At 34.9% G+C, this 27583-nt stretch overlaps 2 protein-coding genes and 1 pseudogene across 2 annotated transcripts; all 3 read left to right on the top strand.

Moving 5' to 3' along the window:
- The first annotated feature begins 4781 nt into the window (after nt 1–4781).
- Nucleotides 4782–6092, top strand: LOC133860885 (aspartic proteinase CDR1-like). The gene has a single exon (XM_062296531.1). It carries the CDS (start codon nt 4782–4784, stop codon nt 6090–6092), a length of 1311 nt encoding a protein of 436 aa, XP_062152515.1.
- A 692-nt stretch (nt 6093–6784) lies between these two features.
- On the top strand, nt 6785–10889 carry LOC133862652 (uncharacterized; annotated as a pseudogene).
- A 3265-nt stretch (nt 10890–14154) lies between these two features.
- LOC133860879 (B3 domain-containing transcription factor VRN1-like) lies at nt 14155–26217 on the top strand. Its single transcript, XM_062296517.1, has 6 exons — nt 14155–14253; nt 23064–23216; nt 24318–24797; nt 24890–25094; nt 25722–25858; nt 26185–26217. The coding sequence occupies exons 1-6, from the start codon at nt 14155–14157 to the stop codon at nt 26215–26217; spliced, it is 1107 nt and encodes a 368-aa protein (XP_062152501.1).
- Nucleotides 26218–27583: the final 1366 nt, after the last annotated feature.

The following is a 27583-nucleotide window of genomic DNA, read 5'->3' as shown; positions in this document are numbered from 1 at the left end:
TGAGCTTAAATTGATATAAATGCAATTAATTGTATTTCTTTTTGTAGGAGTTGTTGTTGCTTTCAAGCGACTGGACCACTTGGTGGAATTGACAAACAAGCTGGGAAATAAGATTGAGGCAGCTACTCTACACGTTATTGGCAAAAAGGTTGTGGAAGAAAATCGTCCAAATTCCAAGATTTCAACAAAGTGGCAAATCCTTTATTTAGGGAAAGAATCCAGATTGAGCTCGCCATCTTATTTTCATCATAACTTTCGGCTCAAAAATCTGATTGCGTTGATTTTGGTGGCGTTGGAAAGCTAATGAAAAATTCTACAAATAATTATGAAATAGGTTTTTCCTGTTTTGGACTTTTACTATGCCCAATTTGCCCCGCAATAACAGAGCGCAAATCTGTGCGGATTTGGAGTCTTTTTCCTACTTGATTTGGAATTTCAATGGATGTGTTATGACGAGGGGACCGCATCAAGCTGATTTTCTTCCAAAGCAAATTCCTTCCATACACAGTTGATTTTCTTTCCATATATACTTGGTGATGGACGTGTGGAGCACAAATCAGAATGACTTCACATGATTTCTTTCCATGATTTTTACCAAGTCACACATATTCAAGATCTGATTTATTTCCATCCTCGGGCTGCTATGCAATTAATGCAAGATGTGATTCTTTCCTTAGCTCGACCACCAAGAAAAACTCAAAAAGACCTCGGAAGCACTATAAATACCATGTTTTGGTCTTAAGAAAAGGGAGCCCCGGAGGAAGAAGGAAGAAGTAAGGACAGTTATGGAGGCTCCAAACCGGTTTTATTGTTTGAGCGGCTAAATCTCTAGCTAAGGCTAGGGGTGAAGCCTAGTTTTTTTTTATTATGTATTCTTGATACTCTTATATTATTGATTAAATTTGGGGTTGATTTTTATTTGAGAGTAATTTTATGATACAACTTTATTTTGATTCATTATGATTTTTGTTTATATCAAATGCTTACTTTGTTTGATTTGTTATGTTTCGAAAATATTTTGAATGCTTAATTTATTGTGTCATGTTTATGAAATCAAGTTCTCAATCAACCCATGTTTGATCTATTTTATATTATGTCTCAAGAATATGTAATAAATTGCTAGGTGGATCCCGGAAGCCTTAGTGTTTTCTTTTAATTTTTCTTAATTTAGTTTAGCTAATTTTATTTTAGTTTATCATCTATCCATTGCTCCACTTTTTAGTGGAAAAATCCATTTAATTTACTTTTTTTGCACAATAATAGGAATTTTACTTAGTATCTACCATTCCCTGTGGATCGACCTCGTACTTACCGAGAATTATTACTTGCGAAAACCTACACTTGGGTTTGCACCCTTTTTGGTCCAACAATTAATACCTTTCTTAGAAGTACTTCGTTTTTCTATTTTCTTTTACTTTTGAGTAATGATTCACTACCACCTAAATATACAACTTTTCACCACCTTGTCTATGTGGCAAGGTGGTCCCCTACTAATTTTAGAGTTTTTTTATTTTTAAAAAATGAAATAAAGTGGGGGACCACCTTGCCACATAGACAAGGTGGTAAAAAGTTGTATATTTAGGTGGTAAAGAATCATTTCTCTTTACTTTTTCTAACATAATGGTCATTTTTGGCAAGTGGGATCGGAGAAAGCCAACAATTAAGGAGATTTGGTTTCAAAATGGTTGGCAGGATTTTCTGGAGTCCCATTCTATATATTCTTTACGGCTGCTTTTTAATCTTCAGATATGAAGGAAGTTCAAAATTCCATGTTCTTGTATTCGATAATACTGCACTGAGATTCAGTATACATGGAGCAAGAAGCGTAAATTGGAAGATGAGGTGGACATAATGGAATCAGATGATGCAATTAAAAAGATCATCAAGGCGTGGACATAATGGAAAACATGAAGAAAACAGGGCCATGATGTCCAGAGGAAGAGAGAGAGCAGTCCAAGCAGCCAAAATGTTGAAGCCTACAAGTCCTTGGTTCATGACCATCTTTCGCCCATATCATATACGAGATCAACGTCGTTTGGTGAGCCTAGCTAGCTTTCTAATTCTACTTGCATGATGAGATCGATCTCATGTTTTCCAAATATCAATTAATTTCAATCCTTGTTTCTTGTGCAGTATGTGCCTGTTAGATTTGCTCAAAAGCATCTTATTGGGCGGCCGTTTGTCTCGCTTCAGACCTGTGATGGAAAACAATGGCATGCCCGGTGCTCTCACTTTTGTTATATTTCACGTTCATCATATTATATCACGGATGGATGGGATGAGTTTAGAAGGGACAATAATTTAGGAGGAAACGAGTGTGTCTTTGAGCTGTTCAAGAGGAATCCTGTTGTGCTTTACGTCTTAATATTTCACGTGTCTGGCTGATTTTTGGTGTCTTGTCTTACCTTGAGATTTGCTGCAGGCCTAAGCTTTTGAGGTATGACTGGATTTTGTGGGGACTAATCATAGGTACTTAGTAGCAGTTAGCTTTTGAATTATTACGCACTGTATTAGATGCAATGACCCTTGATATTTATATCATATATGGATTGAACTTGTCATTTTTGATATAGTTTATTGAGCTTTATTTTTTTACAAAAGGTATTTTAAGAAAAGAGATTTGTTCAAAGCTTATAAAGTTTACAATTCAGGCATATCTTGGTAATGTAAAACTCTTAACATGCCTTTTTACATGTGACACTATTGTCCAAATACGTATATAACAAGAGAAAAGACTCAATATTGTCCAAGGCCCTAAAACTTTGATACCATGATAAAGTCTATTAAGCCTTACTCTTCCACAAAAGACATCTTAAGGGAAGATGTTTACTTTTCTTTAAGACTTATAAAGCCTACAACCCGATATACCTTAACAATGTGAGACTCTTAATACTTTTCAACTTCAAAAAGGTTAATGCCATAATTAGTTAAAAGATATTAATCACTTCTTTAATGGTAATTTTAACGCGAGTTTTCCCTTTTTCTTAAGAAAAATATGAAGGAACCTTTTTTTCTTGTCCTTTCCTATATTACTTTTTGTTATTTCTTATGAATTAATAGTGTGTATATATATATATGCACTATGCAATTTTGTTCACGGAGTATATATATGTCTTACATCAAGATGTTAATATGTGTCACGGGCAGGTGATCCGATGTTATATGTGGGGAGTCCAACAACTACTATATGATCATATGTGTCATTTACGGGGTATTCAAGTTTTATATCATTTTATTTTTTTTTTAATAAAATTTTGAATCTCATTCATTAATCAAGAAATTAAAGCTGTTTGTTCTTAAAAAATAATATCACATTTTGATTTTTATTTTATTTAAACATGGCATCCAGAAACAGAAGGCTCCTCAAATGGAGGAGAGCCACTCCCTAGCTCATTGGTTATATATATATATATGATTTGACTACCCTTATTGGTTATATTGATTTGAATACATCATTGATTTTTTTTTTAAATAAATAAATGTGGCGTACGTGCTCCTATTTAAAAATGAGAGGAAATTGTCAAATAGGAGGCCCCATAATAGATAATAAGGACCTATATATATTTGGAATGGAATTTAAATAATTTGAAAATAGATAGTCAACAATTAAATTACCACAGATAAATATTGAAGGGAAAAGTACACATAAGCCCCTCAAACTACCACCTCATTGTCAATGTACCCCCCAAACTACCAATTGTGTCAATGTCCCCCCCTAAACTATCAAAAATTGTCAATGTCCCCCTAATGACAAAAATGCCCTTTATAAAATTATTAAAATAAAATAAAACTAAAAAAATATAAAATAACAAAAATTTCTTCCAAAAAATAAAAAAAATTTTAAAACTGTTTTTTGTTTTTTATTTTAAAAAAAAAAATAATTTTCAGTTTTTTTTTTCGTTTTTTTTTTCTTTTTTTAAAAAAAAATTGTTCTTTTTCGTTTTTTTATTTTAATAAAAACTGGTTTTTTTTTTATTTGTTTTATTTTTTACAAAAATAAATAAATTTCTGTTATTTTTTGTTTTTCGTTTTTTTTCTTTTAAAAAAAATTTGTTCTTTTTCGTTTTTTAATTTAATAAAAATTGGTTTTTCTTTTTCTTTTTTTCATTTGTTTTATTTTTTATTTTTTTTAAAAAAATAAATTTCAGTTATTTTTTGTTTGTTTTTCTTAAAAAAAAAAAAAAAAAAAACTGTTCCTTTTTCGTTGTTTTTTTTTTTTAGTTTTTAATTTTAGTTTTTAATTTTTAATTTTTTAATTTTTTAGTTCTAGTCTTAATTTTTTGAATTTATGACATTTTTGTCTTATTCAAAAAAAATTAAGGTCATTTTTGTCTTTTTGTTGGTCTTAAGGGGGATATTGACATTTTTTGGTAGTTTAAGGGGGGAGATTGACACAATTGGTAGTTTGGGGGGTACATTGACAATTAAGTGGTAGTTTGAGGGGGTTATATGTACTTTTCCCAATATTGAATCAATTTAATTGATCGTTGTAATATTAGTATTTTCTTCTAATTAATAGCCAATTGCATAATTTACTCTGATATGAAAACCGATGGACGTTGTCATCTCTTGGTTTACTCCTAATGATAAACATCTTGAATATATATTTAGTATGTGGAAACTAAATTATACTAAATGTGGAAACTAAATTATACTAAATATGGAGACTGAACCACATTTTGTATTCTCTATATTTGGCAACCAACGTAAACCTACGACCATATATATAGTAGATTTATGTGAGAAATTATTTCAGAATTATAGTTAACTGATCATCGATCATGGAAGGCAGTAATGTAATCAGCTTTCAATCAAGCTTTGTTGTTGCGTTTATTCTATGCAGTTATTTTGTAGGGTTTTTGGCTACATCGGCTAGTAATGGTGGGTTCACCGTTGAGTTAATCCGACGAGACTCTGTTAAATCTCCCTTCTATGACGCTAACAAAACTCCTGCAGAGCACTTGAACACATTTTTTCCCCGTCGATTGGCGAACGTCGATGGAAATTCTGCCGGAACTGTAGTAAGAGCATACAAAGGTCAACATCTCATAAAGCTCTCTATCGGAACACCACCTACAGACATCTATAACATTGCCGATACAGGCAGTGACCTTTTTTGGACACAATGTTCACCTTGTGAAGGCTGCTACAAGCAGATTTATCCCATGTTCAATCCTGACAAGTCCTCAACATATAGTGACATTTCCTGTGACTCCGATCAGTGTCATGACCTAGACACCAAATGTACTCCCGAGAAGACTTGCCAATATGTTTACGGGTATGGAGACAGTTCCACAACCCGAGGTTTTTTGGCCAAAGAAACTGTCACCTTGACATCCACAACAGGGCAAAAAGTCTCCACAGATGTTGTTTTCGGGTGTGGTCACAACAATACCGGTACTTTCAATGACCATGAGACGGGAATCATTGGCTTAGGAGGAGGGGTTGTGTCGTTTACTTCTCAATTGGCTACAACCTTTGGCAGCAAGAAGTTCTCCCATTGCTTTTCGCCATTCGGCACTGACCCTGACATTCCAAGCAAGGTAAGTTTTGGCAGCGGCAGCGAAGTTTCAGGCCCTGGTGTGGTTTCAACACCTTTAATAGAGAGAGGAGACACCACACTATATTTTGTGACAATAGAAGGAATTAGCGTTGGAGATAAATATTTGTCGTGGGACCCTTCAGGTGCGGTTTCCAAGGGAAATGCGTTTCTTGATTCAGGAACTCCTCCAATGCTTTTGTCAGAAGATCTTCACAACCGCTTGGAGGCAGAAGTGAAGAAGCAAATTACGTTAGATCCCATTACGGGCGACCCGGATTTGGGGACACAGCTTTGCTATAAAAGTGAAAAGAATCTGGACGGACCAATATTGACGCTACATTTCGAAGGTGCCGACGTGAAGCTAACGCCCGAAAATTTCTTCATCCCACCGCCGAAAGCTGGGTTTTTCTGCTTTGCGGTGCAGAATTATGGGCCTGTTCAGAGTGGATTTGGATTAATCGGAAACTTTGCTCAAGCTAATTACTTGATCGGTTATGACAAGGAAAAAATGACGCTCTCATTCAAGCATACTGATTGCACCAAAAACTAACAAATTTTTGTCAGCTTCACATACAGTAGATCAATAAAATTAAGAGGCCTAGGCTGCTAGGCCTATTTTATTTTTCGTTTATTAATTTGCCTTGTGTAATACGTTATGTATGCTGATGTATTATGGTTTTTTATTTTTCCGAAAAATAATAGAAACAGAAAATAAATAAATAAATAAACAAAAAAAAAAAAGAAAAAAAGAAAAAAGAGAGGAATAAGACTCTTTGATCGAATGCCCTGATACAATTATGAAAAAAATAATATGATTCGATTCAATTAATTAAATTAACATTAATAGTTAGAATATATGCATCATTTTGACATGCTTTGTAAAAGAAAAAAAGGAATTTGAAGAAGAAAAAAAATTATTTGATAACGCAATTTGGTCGTAATTTCATACCAATACAACAATGGTACAACAACCCCTCACATGAAGGTGGGCCCCAGTATGTGAGACCCACTCTTATGTGAGAGATTGTTGTACAGTTGTTGTATTGGTGTTGTAAATCTAACATTTTCCATTTTGGAAAGGGTTGGAGAGAGAGGAATAGGTCCAATAGGATGGGGAGAAATCGTGCTAGTACGTTTACGATTCTCTCATAATTTGTGGCTGGGCAGTGAAGATCGCGTGTGGCTCCCTTGCTCTGTCCTACTTCCGCTGCCCATCAAAGGTTATCTATTCGTTCCCTTCTATCCTCTCTTTGCTTTTCTCTCTCTCTCTCTCTCTGTGGGGTACCAAGCATGTCATTGGCTGTGGTTGCAGGTTCGTCCTCCTCTTGCACTGCCACCGTCACCAGGAACCACGCCATCACAGCTTCTTCAACAGCAGCCGCAAAACCATTCATAGCATCGAAATGCCAGGTATTATTTCTACTAACAAAATCAACTTTCCTCTAATCTCAGTTCTCAATAAACCCATAAACAAAAAGGCGTTTACACTCTTTCTCCCTCCAGAAAACCACCTTCCAAGGCCTCTCACTTCAGGAAGCCAAAAGGGGTGTCTCGGATAGTCGGATTCCTTCATATCTGAGAACAGAAGCAGTTTCACCAATGTAAGAAGAGGGCGTCAGATCACAGCAAGAACTGCTGGGGCTTCAAAGACCATTGAGGCTGAGGTTGACAAGCCACTGGGCCTCACTTTGGGCCAAAAGCCTGGAGGTGTTGTTACCATAACTGTGAATTCCATCAGCTCTCTATGTTATTAGTTACGCCCAAAAAAGGTAGAATAATGTTGTTTTATTTACCTTTCTTTTTTTTTTCTTTTTTTTTTTTGCTGAATTTGAGGTTGTTCATGGCAACTCATTTGATTTAGGCTGTAGATGGGGGTGGAAATGCAGCAAAAGCAGGACTAAAGGCAGGTGACCAGGTTCTTTACACTAGCTGTTTCTTTGGAGATGAGCTATGGCCGGCTGATAAGCTGGGATTTACAAAAACTGCCATCCAAGCAAAGCCAGACTCTATCTACTTCGTTGTTAGCAGGTTTACTTTGCTCAATTTTGTTTATATCCTCTTCTTCAATTTATGTTATTTGCGCAATGTTGTTGAAAAGTATATGGAGGATAGATGAAAGGGGTTATTTTTAAAACATTGACGATGATTGAGGCATAGGCAATTAGGCTTCGCAGTGCAATTGACAATTTATCTGAAGCTGCCTAAAAATGCTAGACTAAGTTTGTTAAAAAAAGCTTTTGAATTATTTAATTTTAAATGCCAACTGCTAGTATCTGTAATCTCAATAACAGAATTTGTTAGAAATATAATCGAAAGCAGAAAAACGAAATGCTCCTAAGGCGCGTTACAACGTCACTTTCCTTAAGAAATTATTTGCCCCCACCAGAAAGGTATGCAAAAAGGTTACAGCAAATATTTCTCCAGGATACAATGGAGCCCAGAAACCTCTGTTTGTTTTAATCTCGTTTTGCACTAACGAAAAATTAAAACCGAACACTCTCAGATTTTTCTATTATATCAAGAGACAGACAGAGACTCTTTTTAATTTTAAAATACAGAAGGTATCAGAAAAAGCATTGAAGATAAAAGAAATTTTATTATTTCTTTTATTAAACACTGTACAACAGTTATTTCTGTATATTTCTGATAACTGGACAGCAGTTACTTCTGTATAATATTTAAATAACTGCTAATCTAACCGTCCATAACTGCTTCCATAACAGTCATAAACTGCTGTTTCAACAGACACTTAAATCTGACCATCAGATCAAATAACTGTCTATGATTGATTAATAATAACCATTAGATCGTTATTAATTAATTTCAACCATTAGATCAAATGTGATTTGACCTTACAGTTTATTTATTTGATTGTCCAGTAAATCCGACCATTGGATCTACCTAAGAAGCATCCTATGGTTTAGATTAAACCACTAGATTAAACCACTAGATCAATTGATCAATTGATCAAGTGCGCCATCAAAGCGCCACTAGCGCCCTACAGCCCACTGCCACGCGCGCGCGCGTGCGCGTGCGCGTGTGCGTCCGGTGCTTCGCACCGTACTATAGTATACACATAAGAGTATACACCTAAGCATTACTTTAAATGCTTAAAGTATGTTGGGCCTTATAAATGCCAACTTCAGTTTCTCTTTTTCCCATGTGGGATTATCTTCATTTAATGCTTTTAAACACCTTCCTTTTAAATCATTCCCAAGACACAAAATAAATATTTATATACATATTAATTTTGAAAATACTTTAACAGAATTTGAGAGATATTTTTCAAACTTCATAGTTCTAATGATCAAGGCCATAATTTGTACACGTGCAAAGATAGATATATGACAGATTATATAAGAGATGTCTCCTCAGAGTTATTTTATACATACATGACTACCATAATCACATTGGAGTAATGAAAATATAGAATCTTAAACCTTCTATTGTATTAAAGTAAGAAATTCTGTTCTAATGTTTTTTTACCCTTTAAATGTTAAGGTTAGTTAGAATGGAAGGACTAAAGCTCCATTTATGTAGGGCAATCAAGTAAATAGAAATTTAGAATTCCAATCACAAACATATCTGATGGAGTACTATCAGTGTGACAGTAAATTCTGTGACTCCAACATGATCAATATTTGAAGTTTGATATGTGCTTTTGTAGACGTGCATCAGCAGCCCTGTTATAGCCTGTCTCAAGTGGGGGGCTTAACTCTTTGTCCAGAATTGCAGCTGATCTAATGTAAATAATTCTTTCATTTACCAGTCAAAATTGCTATGAAGCCTTATATCTGTGAGACAGACTAATGGATCTTTTGAGAATATAGCAAGAATTTCCTATCATAAATTCCTTGGACACTATTTATCTAGACCTTGAAGCAATAATCTTCAAAGATTGTCAACGTGCCAGAAATTAGAATCCCACGATGTGGTAACATCATCAAGAAGCAATAAATTTTACTTTGAAATGCCTCCAAAGATGATAATGTGATTGGAAAGTGCAAAGCCTAACATACTCAATCCATTATATAATACTTCTGTCCTGTATTCCTCCAAAGATGATAATGTGAGAGGAAAGGGTTAAACTGCATTATTACAGACTCCTATTGTAAGTTATCCCGCAATCCGCCAACGAAAGTAAGTTCTATTATACATGCAATCTTGGTTTCCCATTCACTATCACATTGTGCATGGGAGTTTGTTTAATGTTTCTACTCTGTTTTGGATCTTCATCTTTCTTTGGGTCAAATTAAAGAAACTTGCAAGCATGCTCTGCATAATGGCCCTTTACATTCCCCTTTGTGCAGTTTGGAAGAATCTAATCAGAGAATATTTGGTATTGTAGAAAAAAATATAAGAATTAATATTGAACTATAATAAAAAGAAAATCCATAAGCGATCTGATGATGTTGAATTGTCTTCTTTTCTTTTTTTTTCTTTTCTTTTAATTTTTTTTTTTTTAAAAAAAAAAAAATAAATTATGGACCATTTATCTATCTGTTATACAGAGGAGCTGAAGTAGATGTTAAGCGACTACCAAAGCGTCCAGCTCCTCCTCGCTTTGGAAGGAAATTAACCGATGCTCAAAAGGCAAGTGACATTTTGGCATAATAAGCTTCAGTTTCCTAATAATTTTTTATTTGTCTTGTGGATTCAAGATAATATCTTAACAGCTTTTTGCACCCAGTTATTAAAATGAGCACCTTCTTGCAGGCTAGAGCTACTCACATATGCCTTGACTGTGGATTCATATACTTTTTACAGAAACCTTTTGATGAGCAGGTAAGCTTAGTTCCTATATTGCATTATTCTTCATAAAACCTGTTAAGACCAGAAGGAATCACTCTCAGCTTGAGCACCTTTTAGCATCACTGGACTGCTTTTTGTTGTTGTTCTTTTCTCGTGTTTTTTTTATCTTCTGTCAATTGCAAAGAGTTCTCCAATATACATTAATGCTTTGAGATCCCTTTGGTCGGTCATTGATATCTTCTTAGTAGGTGATGACTTATTGAGAAATTTGGACCTTTTTTTTCTTTTGCAGCCGGATGCATATGTATGCCCTCAATGTAGAGCACCAAAGAAGAGGTTTGCACGGTATGATGCAAACACCGGAAAAGCTGTTGGTGGAGGGTTGCCTCCAATTGGGGTCATTATTGGACTGGTGGCGGGCATTGGTGGAGTTGGAGCCTTGCTTGTTTATGGTCTTCAATGATTCTTCTTACTGTTGCATTCAGATTTATGGATCCTTTGTCCTTCTCTCCAAATTAATCTCCCTGGTTTACATGACCTTAAATTCCCAAGTTTGTCTTTGGTATTCACTTTTCTCAGGAGTTCTATTCTTGGAGCCTTTGTGTGTTGTTCAATGGTGTAAATCTGAAAATGATCTGCTTCAAGTAAAAGAAGCTCCATATATATATATATATATATATATAGAGAGAGAGAGAGAGAGAGAGAGAGAGAGAGAGGTTCATTTGCTCAATATTGTGTGAATTCAGGATTTACTTGTCGCTATTTAAATTGTATCTAGCATTAGCCTTCCACACATCATAACAGTCATTTCAGCTCTAAAATTCTCCACATAATATCTTCAATTTGTTACTGTGTTCGATATGGCTTATTCATGCCCTTAACCTCCTTATAGTAAGGTTTGCGCGTCCCGTGAGACCTCAGGTGCAATTTCGGTGCCCTGTAATACGCATAGCAAGCCATGCCCTAGTTGCCCGATTGGGTCTGGCCTCAGAAGATCAACTCATCCACCCAACAAGTGATCCAAGCAAGGGTGACCCCACCCACTCGTGGTTACACCGGTCACAATAGCTTTCAAATCAAAGGTAGAATTCACACTCACATCACTTTGGCCCCAAGGTCAAGTTTATATAACTGGCATGATATGCCACTTATTCTTTTCACAAACATTTCTCAACATTTTACTATAGTGGCCATGACACACACTTAGTGATTCATATTTGTTACGTGTGTGTAAATCAAGAAGTAATAGTCATACAATGATTCATTTGTAAAGTTCATTTCATCATACTTATAAAGTTAGGGCTCATATCATTACATAAGAAATGTTCAGGACATTATAAAATGCATAGTTCATATCAAGTTCTACATGCTTGAAAATCTCAGTTTAAAAGTCTGCGTGAGAATTTACTCACCAAGCTCGTAGAAATCCACAAGTTAGTCATTTTGTTACGAGTCAACTCCCTCGCCTGCAAGGTGATCTACCATTAGTCTCACTTCTAGATCAAACTCCTAACTTAAAATCTAAATGGTAGACTTTTAGCATTGTGCAAGAACAAACTGTTAGGACGATGTAGGAACTGTTACGATAGTCTCACCATTAGGACGACTATCCACCGTTAGCTCAAACACTAAAGTCTCAAGCTTTAACAAATCCACACAAAACTTAACTACACACACCTTTAACAATTAGAGATCTATTATTAAACAGTAAAAAACTCGAAATAGAACATATGATCCCCACACATACACACAGGGAACGAAATATAAATGAGAGATAGGTTAAGGAAATAGGTACGTGGCTTACCCATAAAAAGATTTGAGCTCAAACCTTCTAGAAATCCCCTCTTCCTCTTCCTTTCTCTCTTTGGAGGGTAGGGAACACACCAAATGGTGCCCTAGGACTCATAATGGGGGTTTTAAAGATCCTCAAACACGTATGTGCAATGTTGACCTTATCTAAGTCGCATGTGCACATACACAAATACAATCATCATGGAAACACAACATTAAGAATGAAATATAAATGAGATAGGCTAAGGAAATAGGTATGTGGCTTACCCACTAGAAGATTTGAGCTCAAACCCTTAAGAAATCCCCTCTTCCTCTTCCTTTCTCTCTCTGGAGGGTGCGGAATGCACTAAATGGTTCCCTGGGGCTCATAATGAGGGTTTTAAAGACCCTCAAACGTATGTGCAGTGTTGGCCTTATCTGAGTCGCATGTAGACTGTCACTGTTCGAACGGTTTTTCAAATCGTCTGGACATTTGCTGATGTGGACCATTCGGACAATGACCGAATGTCTTTCCTATTTTTTTTTTGGTTACTTACTGTTCGTATGGTTTTTGCAAAGAATTACTCCCAAGTATTTTAAATCTCATTTTCTCCCCTTTATGATATTTGTGACTAATCAAACTCTATTATAAACACTTAGGCACTAATTAAGGTTAGGGTTGGCAATTTATGACACAACTCGCGAACCCGGCACGAACACGATACAAAAATACAAGATTTGGGTTTGGGCTAGTCGGGATCGGGATCGGGTCAACCAGATTAGAATCATGTTTGGCGGATCAACCCACAGGTTGACCCGCCAACACGGTTAAAATTTTTTCCCCTGACCCACCAACCCATTTACGACCCGCCAACCTGTTAAACGACACGTTTACGACCCATCAATTCGTTTATGGCATTTTTTTGATTTTTTTTTTTTTTTTTTTTTATAAATAATTATTACAATCGGGTTGACATGCCAACCCAATTATTAATCGGGTTGTATTCGGGTTGCTAATCAAGTCGTACTCCAACCCGCCAACCTGACGGGTTGACATGAACTCGACCCGCCAACACGAATTGCCAATCCTAATTAAAGTATCCTTAATCATAATTTAGTGCAGGGTATTATAGAACACGTGCTTCAAAACACCAAACTTTAATGTTAAAAGCCCATCATTTTGTAAAAATTGTAATTTAACCTTTTACTCATCTTCTCCATTTTTTTTTTTCATCTCAACAACCAACAAAATCAATCGCACTTTCATATAACACCACAACAAACTTTAATCTTAAAACCAACACAACCACAAGACTTCAAATACAAACAATATCACATACACTTTTCTTTCCAATTTGAAACCTCAAACTCACCTTTACACACACTCACAACTTCACACAATCTTCCAACCAATCAAGATCAACATAAAGCTTCTCCTCAGGTTTTCCTCTTCTTTAAGACTCTCATTTTCTTTTCTTCCTTTCCCTCTCTCTTCTTTTCCACATAATCTTTCAAAAATCAAAACCTACTCTAAGATTCACTCTTGGACTTGGGTACTGTTCATTTGGTTCGAACTAGATTGAATTTCGTTAATTATGTCATATACACTAAATGTGCACTTCGCAAGGTCGCATTGGTGTCACATCTCACCTAACCCCACACTCTTCCTGCAATTTCAAGCTGTCATTTTTCGTTCAAACGAAATCACTATTCATTGATCTTGCCCATTCGTATTCTTGCAAAAAATTTAGTTAATGCTAATTTTGTTCAAACCAAACCAATTTGGTTAGACCCATGTAACGCCCTAATGGAATTAACTAACTAGTAGTTCATTTCATGGTTCGTCTCTCAATCTTATTCTATAAATAATAAGACCACATGGATGTCATTCTCTCTGAAGAGAGTCTGCAGTGGAAGACTTTCAATTATAATATAAAGATAGAAGTTAAAATCCACAATCAAAATAAGAACTGCCAGAGCAATAATACAACATCATAAAATAGATAAGTCTCCAAATGTTACGGTCAAAAGACCAGTTACAAAACAAGTCTAAAACCTATAGTAAACATAAGGAGACAAGGCCTAGTCAGATGGATGATCTCAATCATGCTATGACGAAGATCCCCATCTTCGTCTCACATAGACTTCAGCCAAACCGGATCCAACTTCTCAAAGATAACCTAAATCAGGTCCTCCAAGCGAATCGTCTTCCTCTTCGGGATCAACATTTAAATAACTAGCTATGAAAATATACATATTTCGTAAGTGGGAAAGATACATGCGTAAGTCCATGACTTAGTGAGCATAAATACACATGATGCACATGTTATCATATTGTAAACTTATAAGATATAAACTGTATGCAGTAATGTACAATTATAATTCCTTATTTCAACTACATATGGTGTATTCATGATATAACTCCTTCCCGACAAGGTTGGCACCGTCCCAAGTGACCTATAATACAACACCAATGCCCCAGATATCGTACACATACCGTCATATACTAGTAGCTCGACCTAGTCCGATTTCGTGTGGCCCACACTACTAGAAAAATCGTAATCGTGACCTCCATTCATAAATGGCACGTTAGTCACAAAACAACCATTGGATCTAACGTCCATCATAACATAATCATAAATCTCTTTGACTATAGGGTTAACCTGTATAATAGTAAGCCTATGGCTGTATTTAATGTGAGTTGAAAACATGCATGTTTGATACACAAAATAATCATGCTATGCGGGAAAAAATAATAATAAGTATCCATGTGAGTTTTTATTAACTTGCGTCGTAGGGCGCTTCCACAAAATCCACATAAGGTTACTCAACTTTGATCTGAGAGAAGACCTAAATTAGTTCTAAACCCGAGCTAAACAAATATTAAACCTCAAAAAGATCAAAATGAGCTTACTGCCCGAGGGTTGAACGTTCAGACAGAAAGGTTAAACGTTCGACCTCAACATTAAACGTTTGTCCAACTAGCTAGAGATATTGCCTAAACAATATATATGTAACATAATAATTCTACCAAAAACAAATTAGGCTATGAAGGTTACCTCCTTTGGGTGAAAATGACTCATTTCTCCTTCAACAAATCACACACACACACACACACACACACACACACACACACACACACACACACACACATTCCTCCTTCAACAAATCACACACACACACACACACACACACACACTGGAAGTAGGTTGAAGGGGCTTTGGGGTGGGGTATTTATAGGCCTGTTGAAGGGGCTTTGGGGTGGGGTATTTATAGGCCTGAAGATTTGAAGATAAGGATGAACTGTTCTTACACAATTCTGCTAGATATTGAACGTTTGTTAACTTTTGTCGAACATTCGGTGTACAGTATCACCCAGCGGGTTTAGGTTTTGTCGAAGGTTCGGTCTTATGTGGTTGAACGTTTGGTGTACCTTCTGACAAAGCTTACTGCCTGAACAGTAACATACATTACAACATCAAACGTTCGTGACGTAAGCTTCAAACGTTCGGTGCATTATCTTATCAAACATTCAATTAGGTCAAAAAATCAAAAATTACCACATTAACCAACCCTAATCTCTCATTAACATTAATTAAGGCTTTACTTAACTCTAATTAAGAGTTGGGGTATTACACCCCAAATACTTTAATCTTGATTTTTTTTTTTTTAGGTTAGATTTCAACTCCTAATTGATCCAATGCCTATGAGCCTAACCATGCACAACCTAAAACTTATTGAGACACGTCTTTAATCAATATTTTTTTTATTCATAATTTATTATTTATTTTGGTCTCTAATTGTCCCAGGTGTTAATAGTGGGCATGATACCCAATACATAACCAAACCCAACAAAACTGATAAATCTACACAAAATTGTCGTTTTTCACTTGTTAGCCTAGTAGTGGTCGGCAACAAAATTAAAGTTTCTCGTAAGGGTCCTTGACTCAATCAACCCATGCCATTTTTTAATGGCAGGTTGGAGGTATCAGTTTGATCTAGTGGCCCTATCACCAAATCTAGTGGCAGATGCAAGATCTTGCATTGATCTGGTGGTGAGGTGTGAGATCTCACATTCCAACCACCACCCATCACCACCCCTACAACTGACTAACAACCATTGTTATCAATGTGGTTTAGGAGATCTAATGTGGTTAATCAATTCGAGGGAAATTTTCAGTCAACACCCTTTAATTCGATAGTCAAAGACCACCAACAAAGAAATAATTTCTTTGATATTAATTACTATTGTGACGTTCCACATTGTTTGGGAATAAGGATGTGCTTATATGCATAAACGCACCATTCTTAACACAACGCGTTTTAAAGCCGTGATAGCCGTGATAGCCGTGAACCTATCAAAATTCCACAGTTAAGTGTGTTTCTGCGAGAGTAGTACCAAGATGGGTGACCTCCTGGGAAGTCTAGTTCGGATGAGCCAAAAGCGGATAATATTTTGTCATTGGGGGTGGTTGTTACAAATGGTATCAGAGCCATTGTCCAGCTTGAGATGAGGGGAGCGTACACAAGCCCATGAAGGTCGCCAACAGACACTTGTTGGGACACCAAGAATAGGGTAATCCCATGAGGGTCATTAGCGGGGACGCTGGGTCCCAAGATGGGGTAATTGTGACGTTTCACATCACTTGGAAATGAGGATGTGCTTATATGTATAAACGCATCATTCTTGACACAACACGTTTTAAAGCCGTGATGGTCATAAACTTATCAGAACTCTGCAGTTAAGCGTACTTCTGTAAGAGTAGTATCGGGATGGGTGACTTCCTGAAAAGTTTGGTTCGAGGGAGTCAAAAGCGAATTATATTTTGTCATTGGGGGTGAGTTGTTACAACTATCATCCAATTGAAATTAAACTACTCTATTTGATATTTTTTAGCACCCTATTTGGTCATTTATTTGGAAAATTATACATACTTATAATAAAAATCTAGATCAATACAAACGTAGGAACAATCTTTTTGTTAAGTACAGAGAAATAATGATAATCATGGGTTATGATAATGGTAGAAATTTATCTAGAATCACTTTAGGTATTGGAATTACTAATTAATTTTTTCATAAATTAGCAAAGGCATATAAATATAAAGTTTTAACACACGTTAACATTCATGTAGAAGAATTAATATTGGAGAAAGTAAACTTTAGCCCTTGAACTATCATCACTTTTTCATTTACACCTCTAAACATTAAAAAACGACATTTGAGCCCTTTAAACTATCACTACATGTCAAATTAGACACTTTTATGTTTTTCTACCCAAAATACCCTTCAAAGTTATTAAAAAAAAATAATAAAAAATTAAGGCAAGTAATATGATAAAGGCAACCCCTTTTTGATACTTTCAGTTTTTCTCCTTTTTGTTTAATTTTTTTTTTTTTAGGAAAAACTACATTTAAGTTCCTAAACTACCAGCCTTTTTTAAGTAGCCCCCTAAACTACCAACCCTCACACTATGGCCCCACAAACTACTAAATAGAGCCCAAAAGACCTCTTTTCTCGAAATATTCCTATAATACCCTTGTCACGAGTCACATATTTGATTAAAAAATTAAATTTAAAAACTAAAGCAAAATTAAAGATATTAAAAAAAACCTAAAAAAAATGAAGGGGTGGCTCTGTGGGTGGCCGACCATCCCCCATTTTAGCCAAGGGGGTGGCTCATGGCTAGTTTAGGGATGACCAAACCACTCATGTGGCCCTTGGGGGTGGTTCGGCCACCCCACAAGGTCAGAGAAAGAGAGAGAAAAACCAAAAAAAAAAAAAAAGAAGAAGAAGAAAAAAAGGTTGAGGGTTTGGCCATTGGGGGTGGCCAAACAACTCCCGTGGCCCACGAGGGTAGTTTGGCCACCCCATAAGGCCAAAAAAAAAAAAAAAAAAGTTGAGGGTTTGGCCTTTAGGGGTGGTTCAGTCTCCCTCAAATCGGCCATCAAGCCACCCCACATATTTTTTTTTTTTCAATTTTTTTAAACTTTTTTTTTTGAATTTTTGAATTTTTTATTTTTAATCAAATTTATGACACGTGGCATTGGTATTAAAGGAATATTTCGACAAAATGTGTCTTTTTGGCACTATTTGGTAGTTTGGGGGCTATAGTGCGAGAGTTAGTAGTTTAGGGGGCTACTTAAAAAACGACTTGTAATTTGATAGCTTAAATGTAGTTTTTCAATTTTTTTAATAATTTTTTCGAATGGTAATTTTTTAATCACCTCAAGGGCATTTTGGGCAAAAAAAAATGAAAAAGTGTTTAATTTGACATGTGTTAATAGTTCAAGGGGTCCTAATATCACTTTTTAAAGTTTGAAGGTGTAAATAAAAATGTAGTCACAGTTTAGGTGGCTAAAGTATTTTTTTTCCATAAATATTTAGTGTTTTGTGATTCATAGGGTAATTTTTCATGTAACTTTCTTCAAATTTCAAATATATTTGAAAATTTTCATATAAGAATTTATTACTTCTATCAAAACAAAATTTATCATATGAGTATTTATTATATTTTAAAAGAAATAAGTATCAACATGATAAAATCTCAACCATTTAATTTAAAAACAAAGATTGAGTTTTGGGAAAATCTACATTGCGGAATAACCTAAGAATGCGCATTTCTTTTAATAGAGAGAGAGCAGTTAAGAACTCTTTACCAGATCAAAAGCTGCAATTCAAGGGTTCTGCGTATAAATGACATCTAAAATCACATTGATATGCTCTCTTCATAACAATCTAATAAATAACTCACACAGGCTAATGAACGATAAACTGAATTTCTCTTGCAATTGATCATGACACAATCTTTAAATGACATCTGAGATCACATTGATATGCTCTTTTCATAATAATCCATTAAACAACTCACACGGGCTAATGAACGATAAACTGAATTTCTCTTGCATTTGATCATGACACAATCTTTAAACATAGTGTTCGTTATGCATGCCATGCATAAGGTATGTACCAAAACCTTCACTAATACATAATCGATATCCTAGGTCGTTAAGTGGCCATGTTTTCTTTTTTACTTTCACAACTTTTAACTACCCTTGTGAGGCACGACTGATTTGTTGTTTTAGCTTCATCAACTTTAGAGGAGTAAGGAAGCGAGATGGGAGGTGAAGACAGGTAGAATGAGGTAGGGGCAAAGTTATTGGCTTGCACATTAAGGACAATAAGGATAAGCAACCCCATCATCACCAATGTAAGTTTTGTGACACTTTTCGTAACCATAATAATTTCTCACACTCTAAAAACTTTTTTATTTTGAAGTTTAATTCAAAATGATAATTAAAGCTTAAACACTAACATTTATATGCAAGTGAAGTGACTTTTGGTTATATCAAAACAATTAATAGTTCTAAATTTCCTTATTCTTAAAATAATTTTAATAAAAAAAATTTTTTTGTTTAATAATTCTAATTTTTAGAAGTATGACCTTTCTACAGTAAAATGACTTTTGATTAGAGCAAAAATTTCAAGATAATATTTATGTTAACATGTGACTTTTAGCAAAATTAAAATATACTTGTAAGACTGCAATTATTTTTAATAAATAAGTGAAGATGGATGGTAAGATAATTATAATATATTATATCAATGCACCCATTCAAAATATTTTGGAATATTACCTCGAAAAGCATGGTAAACAAGTCATATAAGAATAGATGAAATTTAAATTATCTAAAAAGACATTTTACATTAAAGATATTACTCTATTAGGTTTTTGATTGGCCAATTCGGTACTCAAAACAAGTGCCTTTTTAATGTTGAGAAGTATGCCCTAAAATCCAATTGTTTTGCTTGACGTTTTAATTGTAATAGAATAGAATTGTTTACTTAGTGATTTATTTAACAAGCATTGAACATATAACAGTTTACATATATGCTATTGATTGCTTATTATTTTATGGAATAAATATACTTTAACCCCTTGAACTAATATCCATTTTTTATTTAGCCCATGAACTGACAAGTGTGACACTTAGGTCTATCAAACTTTTATTTTATTACAACTTAACATCATCCATCAATCTTAGCCGTTATGCTGGACTTAAAATCAAGTTTGACCAAAATCTACAAAAAATAACCTTATTTTGATCATTGAAAAACCAAAATTATCCTTTTTGTATTTATTAATTAGTAGAAAATACTATATATATATATATATAAAAAAAATAAAGAAAAAAAAATCTATTTTCTTTTTTAAAATTTAGGGATTAATGCAAAATTTGTCCTTGTAGTTAACCTAAATTACAAATCGTTTATTGTGGTATAAAAAATAATCTAAAGGTCCTAAAGCTAGGCCAAAATAACAATTTAATCCATGCAATTGAATTCTATCAAAACGCTTGACGAATTTCATTAGTACCATGCCATCACAAATAAAATGATGAAACATGTCACTCTTTTTAAAAAAGTTATAAATATTTAAAAATTAAAAACTTAACAATTTTTTTATTAACAAAAAAAAAAGAAAATGAAAATAAAAATAAAGGGTGGCTGCCTAATTGACAACCACCCCCTTGGGGGACCGGGGTGGCTCGCCGCCACCCCTAACCCATGGCCACCCTTGGCCAATGGGGTGGCCACGCAGCCACTTCTGGGGGTGATTCGCATTCACCACCTTTCTTTTTTCCTTTAAAAAAAAATTATTTTTTAATTTTTAAGTTTTATATATTTATATTTTTATTAATTAAGTGTAATACGTGTCATCTCTATTGGTGTTGATGTGGCAAACTAACAGAATTTTGAAGTGTTTTGACAAAATTTGACTATAGAGACTAAATTGTTTTTTTGGTCTACTTCAAGGACCTTTGATTTTTTTTTTTTTTTTATTATTATTTTATATATTGCAAGTAGTGATTTGTAATTCAGGCCCAAATCTCAAGTCCAAGTTTACCAATACTAGGCCCAAGAACAATACGTCCAATTCACATGGATTGTCCGGCTTCAGAACGAGTTGACAGTAATTTGCCCAATCAAAAATTTTTCCTATACCACTTAAAATAGTACATCTCTTTATCTCAAAAACAAAAGAAAAAAATAAAATAAAGAGTAGATCTCTCGAACCTCGATTTTGATTTCTTCTATAATTAATATCCATTGATTTATTTATTTATTTATTTTTATCTATTTGGTTGAACTTTGAAAGTATAATGTGATATATATCAACTGTACACTCAGTCAGCTCAAGTCAAAATTACGAGTTCAGAAGCTTGCATTTTGGGCCAACTTGATCAAGCTCAAACCCGTAGGCCCCGAGTGGGCTAGAAGAACTAATGTGTTAGTACAACGACTATATAAAAACATTGGGAATGGGGCGGTGGGTACAGCGAATAACTATTCTTCAATCTTGTCCTAATCGCAAATGCGTGTGTAACCTGATGCAACATCATGTCATGGCTCCAGCATGCCAATAAGCCATAATTCGGTTGCCGATCTTGTCGGTAATTGCAATATTTGGACGTCGAGGGCGTTAATATTTGAACGAAAAATTTAACAGATGTATTAAATAAGTTTTTACTTCAAACTCAAATATCATTTATGAAACAGTTGAAAATTTAAGTACTAAATTTAAAAAAGTTTAAGACTCAGGTATCAATAGGGTATTTAACCTTAAAATTTATGATACCAAGTCCTTTTCGATTTCATAAGCTACATTTGTTTCGACATAAAACTTTTTAGAGAAAATATTTTTTATTTTTCAATGTTTAGTGCGATTGAAAATTTTGGTCAAATTGAAAACATTTACGATTAATTAGGGAAACTTCTTGTAAGATGCGTAAAGTAGTTTCATTTTCTTTTTTTCTTTTTTAATTTTCGTAAACAATTTTTTGAGTTTGAGCTTCTCTTTTATGTATACATTTTTTGTTGCTGTTGGAGGTTGTCGGCCAAAGTCATCGAAAGCCATTGTCCATCGATTGTCGATCTTCACCATCGTCGCTATCGTTGATTTTTCGTACGAACAAACGCCGACAAATTTTTTATTTGAAAATATATTTCAACGACAAAAAATATTTTACGTTGAAACAAATGAAGCCTATAAAGGCGGAATTTAATATCAATACATTATCAACTAGCTAAAAGCGATAGACCGACACCTTCAACTTAATCTTTATCTCAAGATAAGGACAAGATTTGCATGCATATATATGAACTCTTAGTTTTTCTCTACCTTAAAATAGAGAACCATAAAATTGATTGGATACCTAATCTAAATAAATATATGAAACGTACCACCTATACAATCAATAAAGGCTTTCTTATGAGCCCTAGTAATTCCTCGCTCTGACCTCGAGTGGCAGTTCACTACAAAAATTTATGCATTTAGCCATTTACAGGTTGTCACGTGTATGGGTTCCATACACGCGGCAAACTGTTAGACATGTGTAAATGACCATGTGTGTGTGGTGTGGCAGATCCGGTTGTTGTGAAATGCACAACCTGCCACGTGGATATATTACTTACACGGGCCATGTGGACATGTGTAATAATGTCTTCCCAATACATCTGGCCACATTGTCATTAAGACACGTGACCATCTGGCCATGTGGCTATGGTAACCTGTACTGTAGTCACGTGGCAAATGTCAACATTTTTTTGCAGTGGTTGGGCCACCTTATGATGGATACAAGATACTGCATGTGGGACTGAATTTTAATATTTCATGCCAATTTCAATCTTAACAATTATCCATGATAAAAATGAAATTATTTTTACAGAAATCAAGATTTGTTGTATTTTTATATTATTTTTCCTCCATAAAATTGTACGTATGTTTACCAGCTAAAAATCAGTTTATTATATATCCTATATGCATGCATTGAACTCAGCAAACCCAAAACAGACCCTTCGGCTTCTCCTCCCAGAATAGCTCTTCGTTTTCCCTCCACTCCCTCCTTTGAAAGACCCTTCTTCTCCTTCTCCCTCCACAACGGCTCCTCTTTTTCCCGCCCTCCCTCCACACTCTATAAATCACACATCCTCTCAGATACGATATTCATTATCCCAATGCATTGCTCGACGGACAAGAGTGGTGCCCAACCGGAGCTTTGAGCGCCGGCCGTCAAGTTCTATGGCGGGTAGGAGACCCTCGCACTTCTTCAAGATTATATTCCCCTCTACCATTGACGACAAGAAACTGGTAATGCCTTCTCCCTACCTTGCTTGCTTTCTGCTTGTACTTCTTTGTGTTTTCATTTCTTTGTAGTATTCTAGGTGCCGTTGCATGCAGTTAACTATTGATGGGGTACGTCGTTGCTTAGTTCTTGTTTATTTTAGCACTTGCAAATAGAGAGAAACGGGTATTTTGTTTGTTTCAATTTACGACACATTTTTTGTCTGTTCAAACATAATGGAAATAGATTATTTTGTTTATTTAAATTAATAAACTATATAGGAGATACATTTAACCATTTAATCAATATTTTAACATATACTAGGTGCAAAATAAACAACCTCTCCAATTTATGAAGTATCGTGTGTGGGAGGTGTAATTTCTTAAATCTCAATCATTGGTTTAAATTTTTTTTTAAAAAAAATTAAATGAATCAGATTTTATTTTTTCAATATTTATCTTATTTTATTATATGTGACGAATTTCAGAGCGATCGATATAAATGAGAGATATTGATATAACAAAATTCGAATAATTTAATTTAATTTTTTTTTTACATATATACTATTAATATCTTAGAAATAGAAGAGGCTCAATTGGCCGGGGTGCAAAGTTTTTTTGGAAATTTCGATCTTTATTTATTTTGGAGAATAGGTCCTGCAGCAGAATGAAGAATCATAGAGAGATGAGAGAGAGTTTAGTTTTTTTAAAGTTAAAAGGAGAGAAAAATGAATAAATTAGGAGTTAAATGATGAACATTGAACAGAGACCCTCTATATATAAAGGATCACTTACAATATTCTTTAAAATAAAGGATGAAAAAGGGTTAAACCGTTAAAGCATCGATCCTTGAATGCTCTTACATTGCATAATGGTTAACGACAGGGATGTAAAGTGAGCCAAGGATTTGATGAATAATCTTCTCTACCAATAAATAAAAAATAATATATAAAGACTACTTTAATTGGTGAAATGGTTTAGAGTTTATAATTGACAATTCAAATTTTTTTCTTAATCATTTAAATAATTATAGATTGATATGACACGAGTTTGTTAGAAAACTTGTAGTACTTTGATTACACAATATTGTAATTGAGACAATATATAAACTCACTTTGGTGGCTGCAGAGGATCCCTGAAAAGTTTGTAAGGGAATTTGGGGATGAACTGTCTGATGTTGCTACACTCACTGTTCCCAATAATGGTCATTTTTGGCAAGTGGGATTGGAGAAAGCCAACAAGGAGATTTGGTTTCAAAATGGTTGGCAGGATTTTATGGAATCCCATTCTATTCTTTACGGCTACTTTTTAGTCTTCAGGTATGAAGGAAGTTCAAAATTCCATGTTCTTGTATTTGATAACACTGCAACTGAGATTCGGTATACATGGAGCAAGAAGCGTAAATTGGAAGATAAGGTGGACATAATGGAAACAGATGAAGCAAAAAGATCATCAAGGCGTGGACATAATGGAAAACATGAAGAAAACAGAGATATGATGTCCAGAGGAAGAGAGAGAGCAATCCAAGCAGCCAAAATGCTGAAGCCTACAAGTCCTTCGTTCATGGGCATCCTGCGCCCATATCATATACGAGAACAACGTCGTTTGGTGAGCCTAACTAGCTAGCTTTCTAATTCTACTTGATGAGATCTCATGTTTTTCCAAATATTAATTTCAATCATTAATTATTTGTTGTGCAGTATGTGCCTGCTGGATTTGCTAAAAAGCATCTTATTGGGCATCCGTTTGTCTCGCTTCAGACTTGCGATGGAAAACAATGGCATGTCCAGTGCTCTCACTTTTGTGCTTCACGTTCAACATGTTATATCACGAATGGATGGGAAGAGTTTAGAAGGGACAATAGTTTAGAAGAAGGAGACGTGTGTGTCTTTGAGCTGATCAAGAGTAATCCTGTTGTGCTTTACGTCTCAATATTTCACGTGTCTGTCTGAGCAGCGAACTAATTAAATTTAATTATAACTTAATCCAAACTCTGGATCGATCGGCTGATTTTTGGTGTCTGGTTTTACCTTGAGATTGCCTGAAGGCCTAAGCTTTTGAGGTATGGCTGGATTTTGTGGGGACTAGTCAAGGTAAGTACGTACGTAGTAGCAGTTGCCAACAGTTACGCTAGCTTTTGTATTATATATTATGAACTTTATTAGATGTAATGACTCTAGATTTTTATATAAAGATGTCTGTTTAGTTAAAGCTCTCGTGTTCACTTGTGGTTTTAGGAGGGTGAATTTTGTTGATTTTGATTCCGGCCGGTGACGTAGACACTGCAGTAGGTGGGTATGACCGATTGACATGCAAATACAAAGAACGCACTGTGGGTTTCCCCAGTGGTCCTCCTCCGACGCCCAAGTTAGATGAGGAATTTTAGAGAGAGAGAAAGTGAGTTCAGAACTTGTATCCAAAAAACCCAAAAAAACTTAATACCTAGATTTTGCTATTTATAGGCAGCTGCCCTCAAGGTTAGGTAGGAATATCCCGGTTTTTAGGGAACAATGACTCCCTGTGTGTGAGCAGGTCCTAAGTACACTCTTGACAGCGATGGGCAGGTGGGATCTTTAATGACGGAGCATGAGACTCCAGGAAATCCCAGATCTTCGGGGATTCAGCCACCTAACCGCTCTCCTTTATCAGTATCGTCATTATTACCACTTGTCAGTTAACGGAGCGCCCGACACCTCCTGCTCGGACTGCACCGGTCGGGGCCTCACCATCCTAGGAAGGAGGCCGCATCGGTAGCGATGTATCCGACACCTCCCGCTCGGTCGGAACCCTCCCCTCTCGGGAAGGTTATTTTATCAACAAATTTGTGGTTTTAAAAGGGAAAGAAAAAATAAAAAATAAAAAATAAAAAATAAAATAAAAAATAAAAAATAAAATACATGCTTATTTCGATGCAGTTATTGTAGACTTGTAGTAGCTAGCTAGGGCCACGTCAAAGGTGTGAATATTTCGTTTTTGCCATTCTAATATTGGGCAGGTCGTTATAGCATTTCCAGCTGCTTCTTTATAGTTCATTTTATTCTCTATATATACATAGAAAAAATGTCAAAAAAATACTTACAACAGATATCATATCGGTTCTTTAAGCATTGAAAATGCTACAGTTCTAACCAATATGTAAGGAATCAAATGAGCTTTCCTATCTATTATTTTAATACAAAATATTTATCTCTCATCTCTCATCTCTGTCTTTTATTGGTTATTGTGTTGAAATTTTGTGAAAAAAAAATGTGAGGGTAGCCTAGGTAGGCATGAGCTTATATTTGTAAAGAAAAAATATTTAATTGATATTGAGAAAGATAATTGAAGTTATTATGGAATGCATTTGGATAGGAAAACAAAAAAGTAGTTTTATTCCTTAAATTTAAGGAAAATCAAAGAGAAGTTGATTTGCATGTTCTTACACTCGCTTTGTTAGGAATCGGCATCCTCTCATATCCTAATTTGAGAGATTTCGAACAGGTGATTATGAGAAACGACTTATGAGACCCACCTGACCTGATAAGTAGATGGGCAACTAAATTTTTATTTGATCAAATAACTCTCATAATTAGTTTTTCACAATCATCTACTCGAATTTTCTTAAATTCAAATAAATAATTTGAAATTATCATAATCCTCTCCTCCGCTAGACAAGCGTTCCCTCACACGGTCACACCCGAGCTAGATTATCATGAGGGTTAAGGCTACACGTGGCTTGAGCTTGGTGGATTCCTTTTCTTGGGCTCAACCTGATCGAGCTTATTTGCAATACGGACATGAGTGGGCCCTGTAGGCTTAACTTAGGCCAGGGCCGGGCCCATAATTCAGGGAGTAACCAAAATGCTGAAGTTTCTAGCATATGATATATTAGCCTAAATAATAAAATATTGTACAAGATGCCAAATGCAAAGTTGTGGTATTAATTAGTTTTGTTCCTTAATTTTAAGGCGAGTTTTCCTTTCTTTCTTTCTTTTTTTTTTTTTTAAAGAAAAATATCAAGCAATTTTTTGTCTTCTCATTTCCTATATTTCTTTTTGTTATTTCTTATGAATTAATAGTATATATGCACTATGCAATTGTGTCACGGGCAGGTGATCCGATGTTATATATATATGTTTGAAGTCCAACAACTATATGATTATATGTGTCATTCACGGGTATTCAAAAAGTTTTATATTATTTTATTTTTTTTTTAATAAAATTTTGAATCTCATTCATTAATCATGAAATTAGAGCAGTTTGCTCTTAAAAAAAAAAAAAAAAAAAAACCAATATGACATATACGCGTAGGAGTAATTTTAAGAGTACATTAAGTGTTCATCAAGTATCCATAAAAAATGAGGTGGCTTTTAATTAAATGGTGATTTTAAAAGCCATCTCATTTTTTGATCAAA

This window comes from Alnus glutinosa, chromosome 1 (genome assembly GCF_958979055.1).
Source record: "Alnus glutinosa chromosome 1, dhAlnGlut1.1, whole genome shotgun sequence".
In the NCBI taxonomy this organism is placed as follows: Eukaryota; Viridiplantae; Streptophyta; class Magnoliopsida; order Fagales; family Betulaceae; genus Alnus; species Alnus glutinosa.
Note: the sequence above shows the minus strand (reverse complement) of the source record. Positions and strands in the feature narration are given on the sequence as shown.

Excerpts from the sequence above, each read along its gene's own strand:
- LOC133860885 (XM_062296531.1), top strand. The coding sequence starts at position 4,782 with ATGGAAGGCAGTAATGTAATCAGCTTTCAATCAAGCTTTGTTGTTGCG.
- LOC133860879 (XM_062296517.1), top strand. The coding sequence starts at position 14,155 with ATGGATGATCTCAATCATGCTATGACGAAGATCCCCATCTTCGTCTCA. Across the intron at positions 23,217-24,317 it reads CCATTGACGACAAGAAACTG|AGGATCCCTGAAAAGTTTGT; the intron begins GTAATGCCTTCT and ends TGGTGGCTGCAG. Across the intron at positions 24,798-24,889 it reads TACGAGAACAACGTCGTTTG|TATGTGCCTGCTGGATTTGC; the intron begins GTGAGCCTAACT and ends TTTGTTGTGCAG.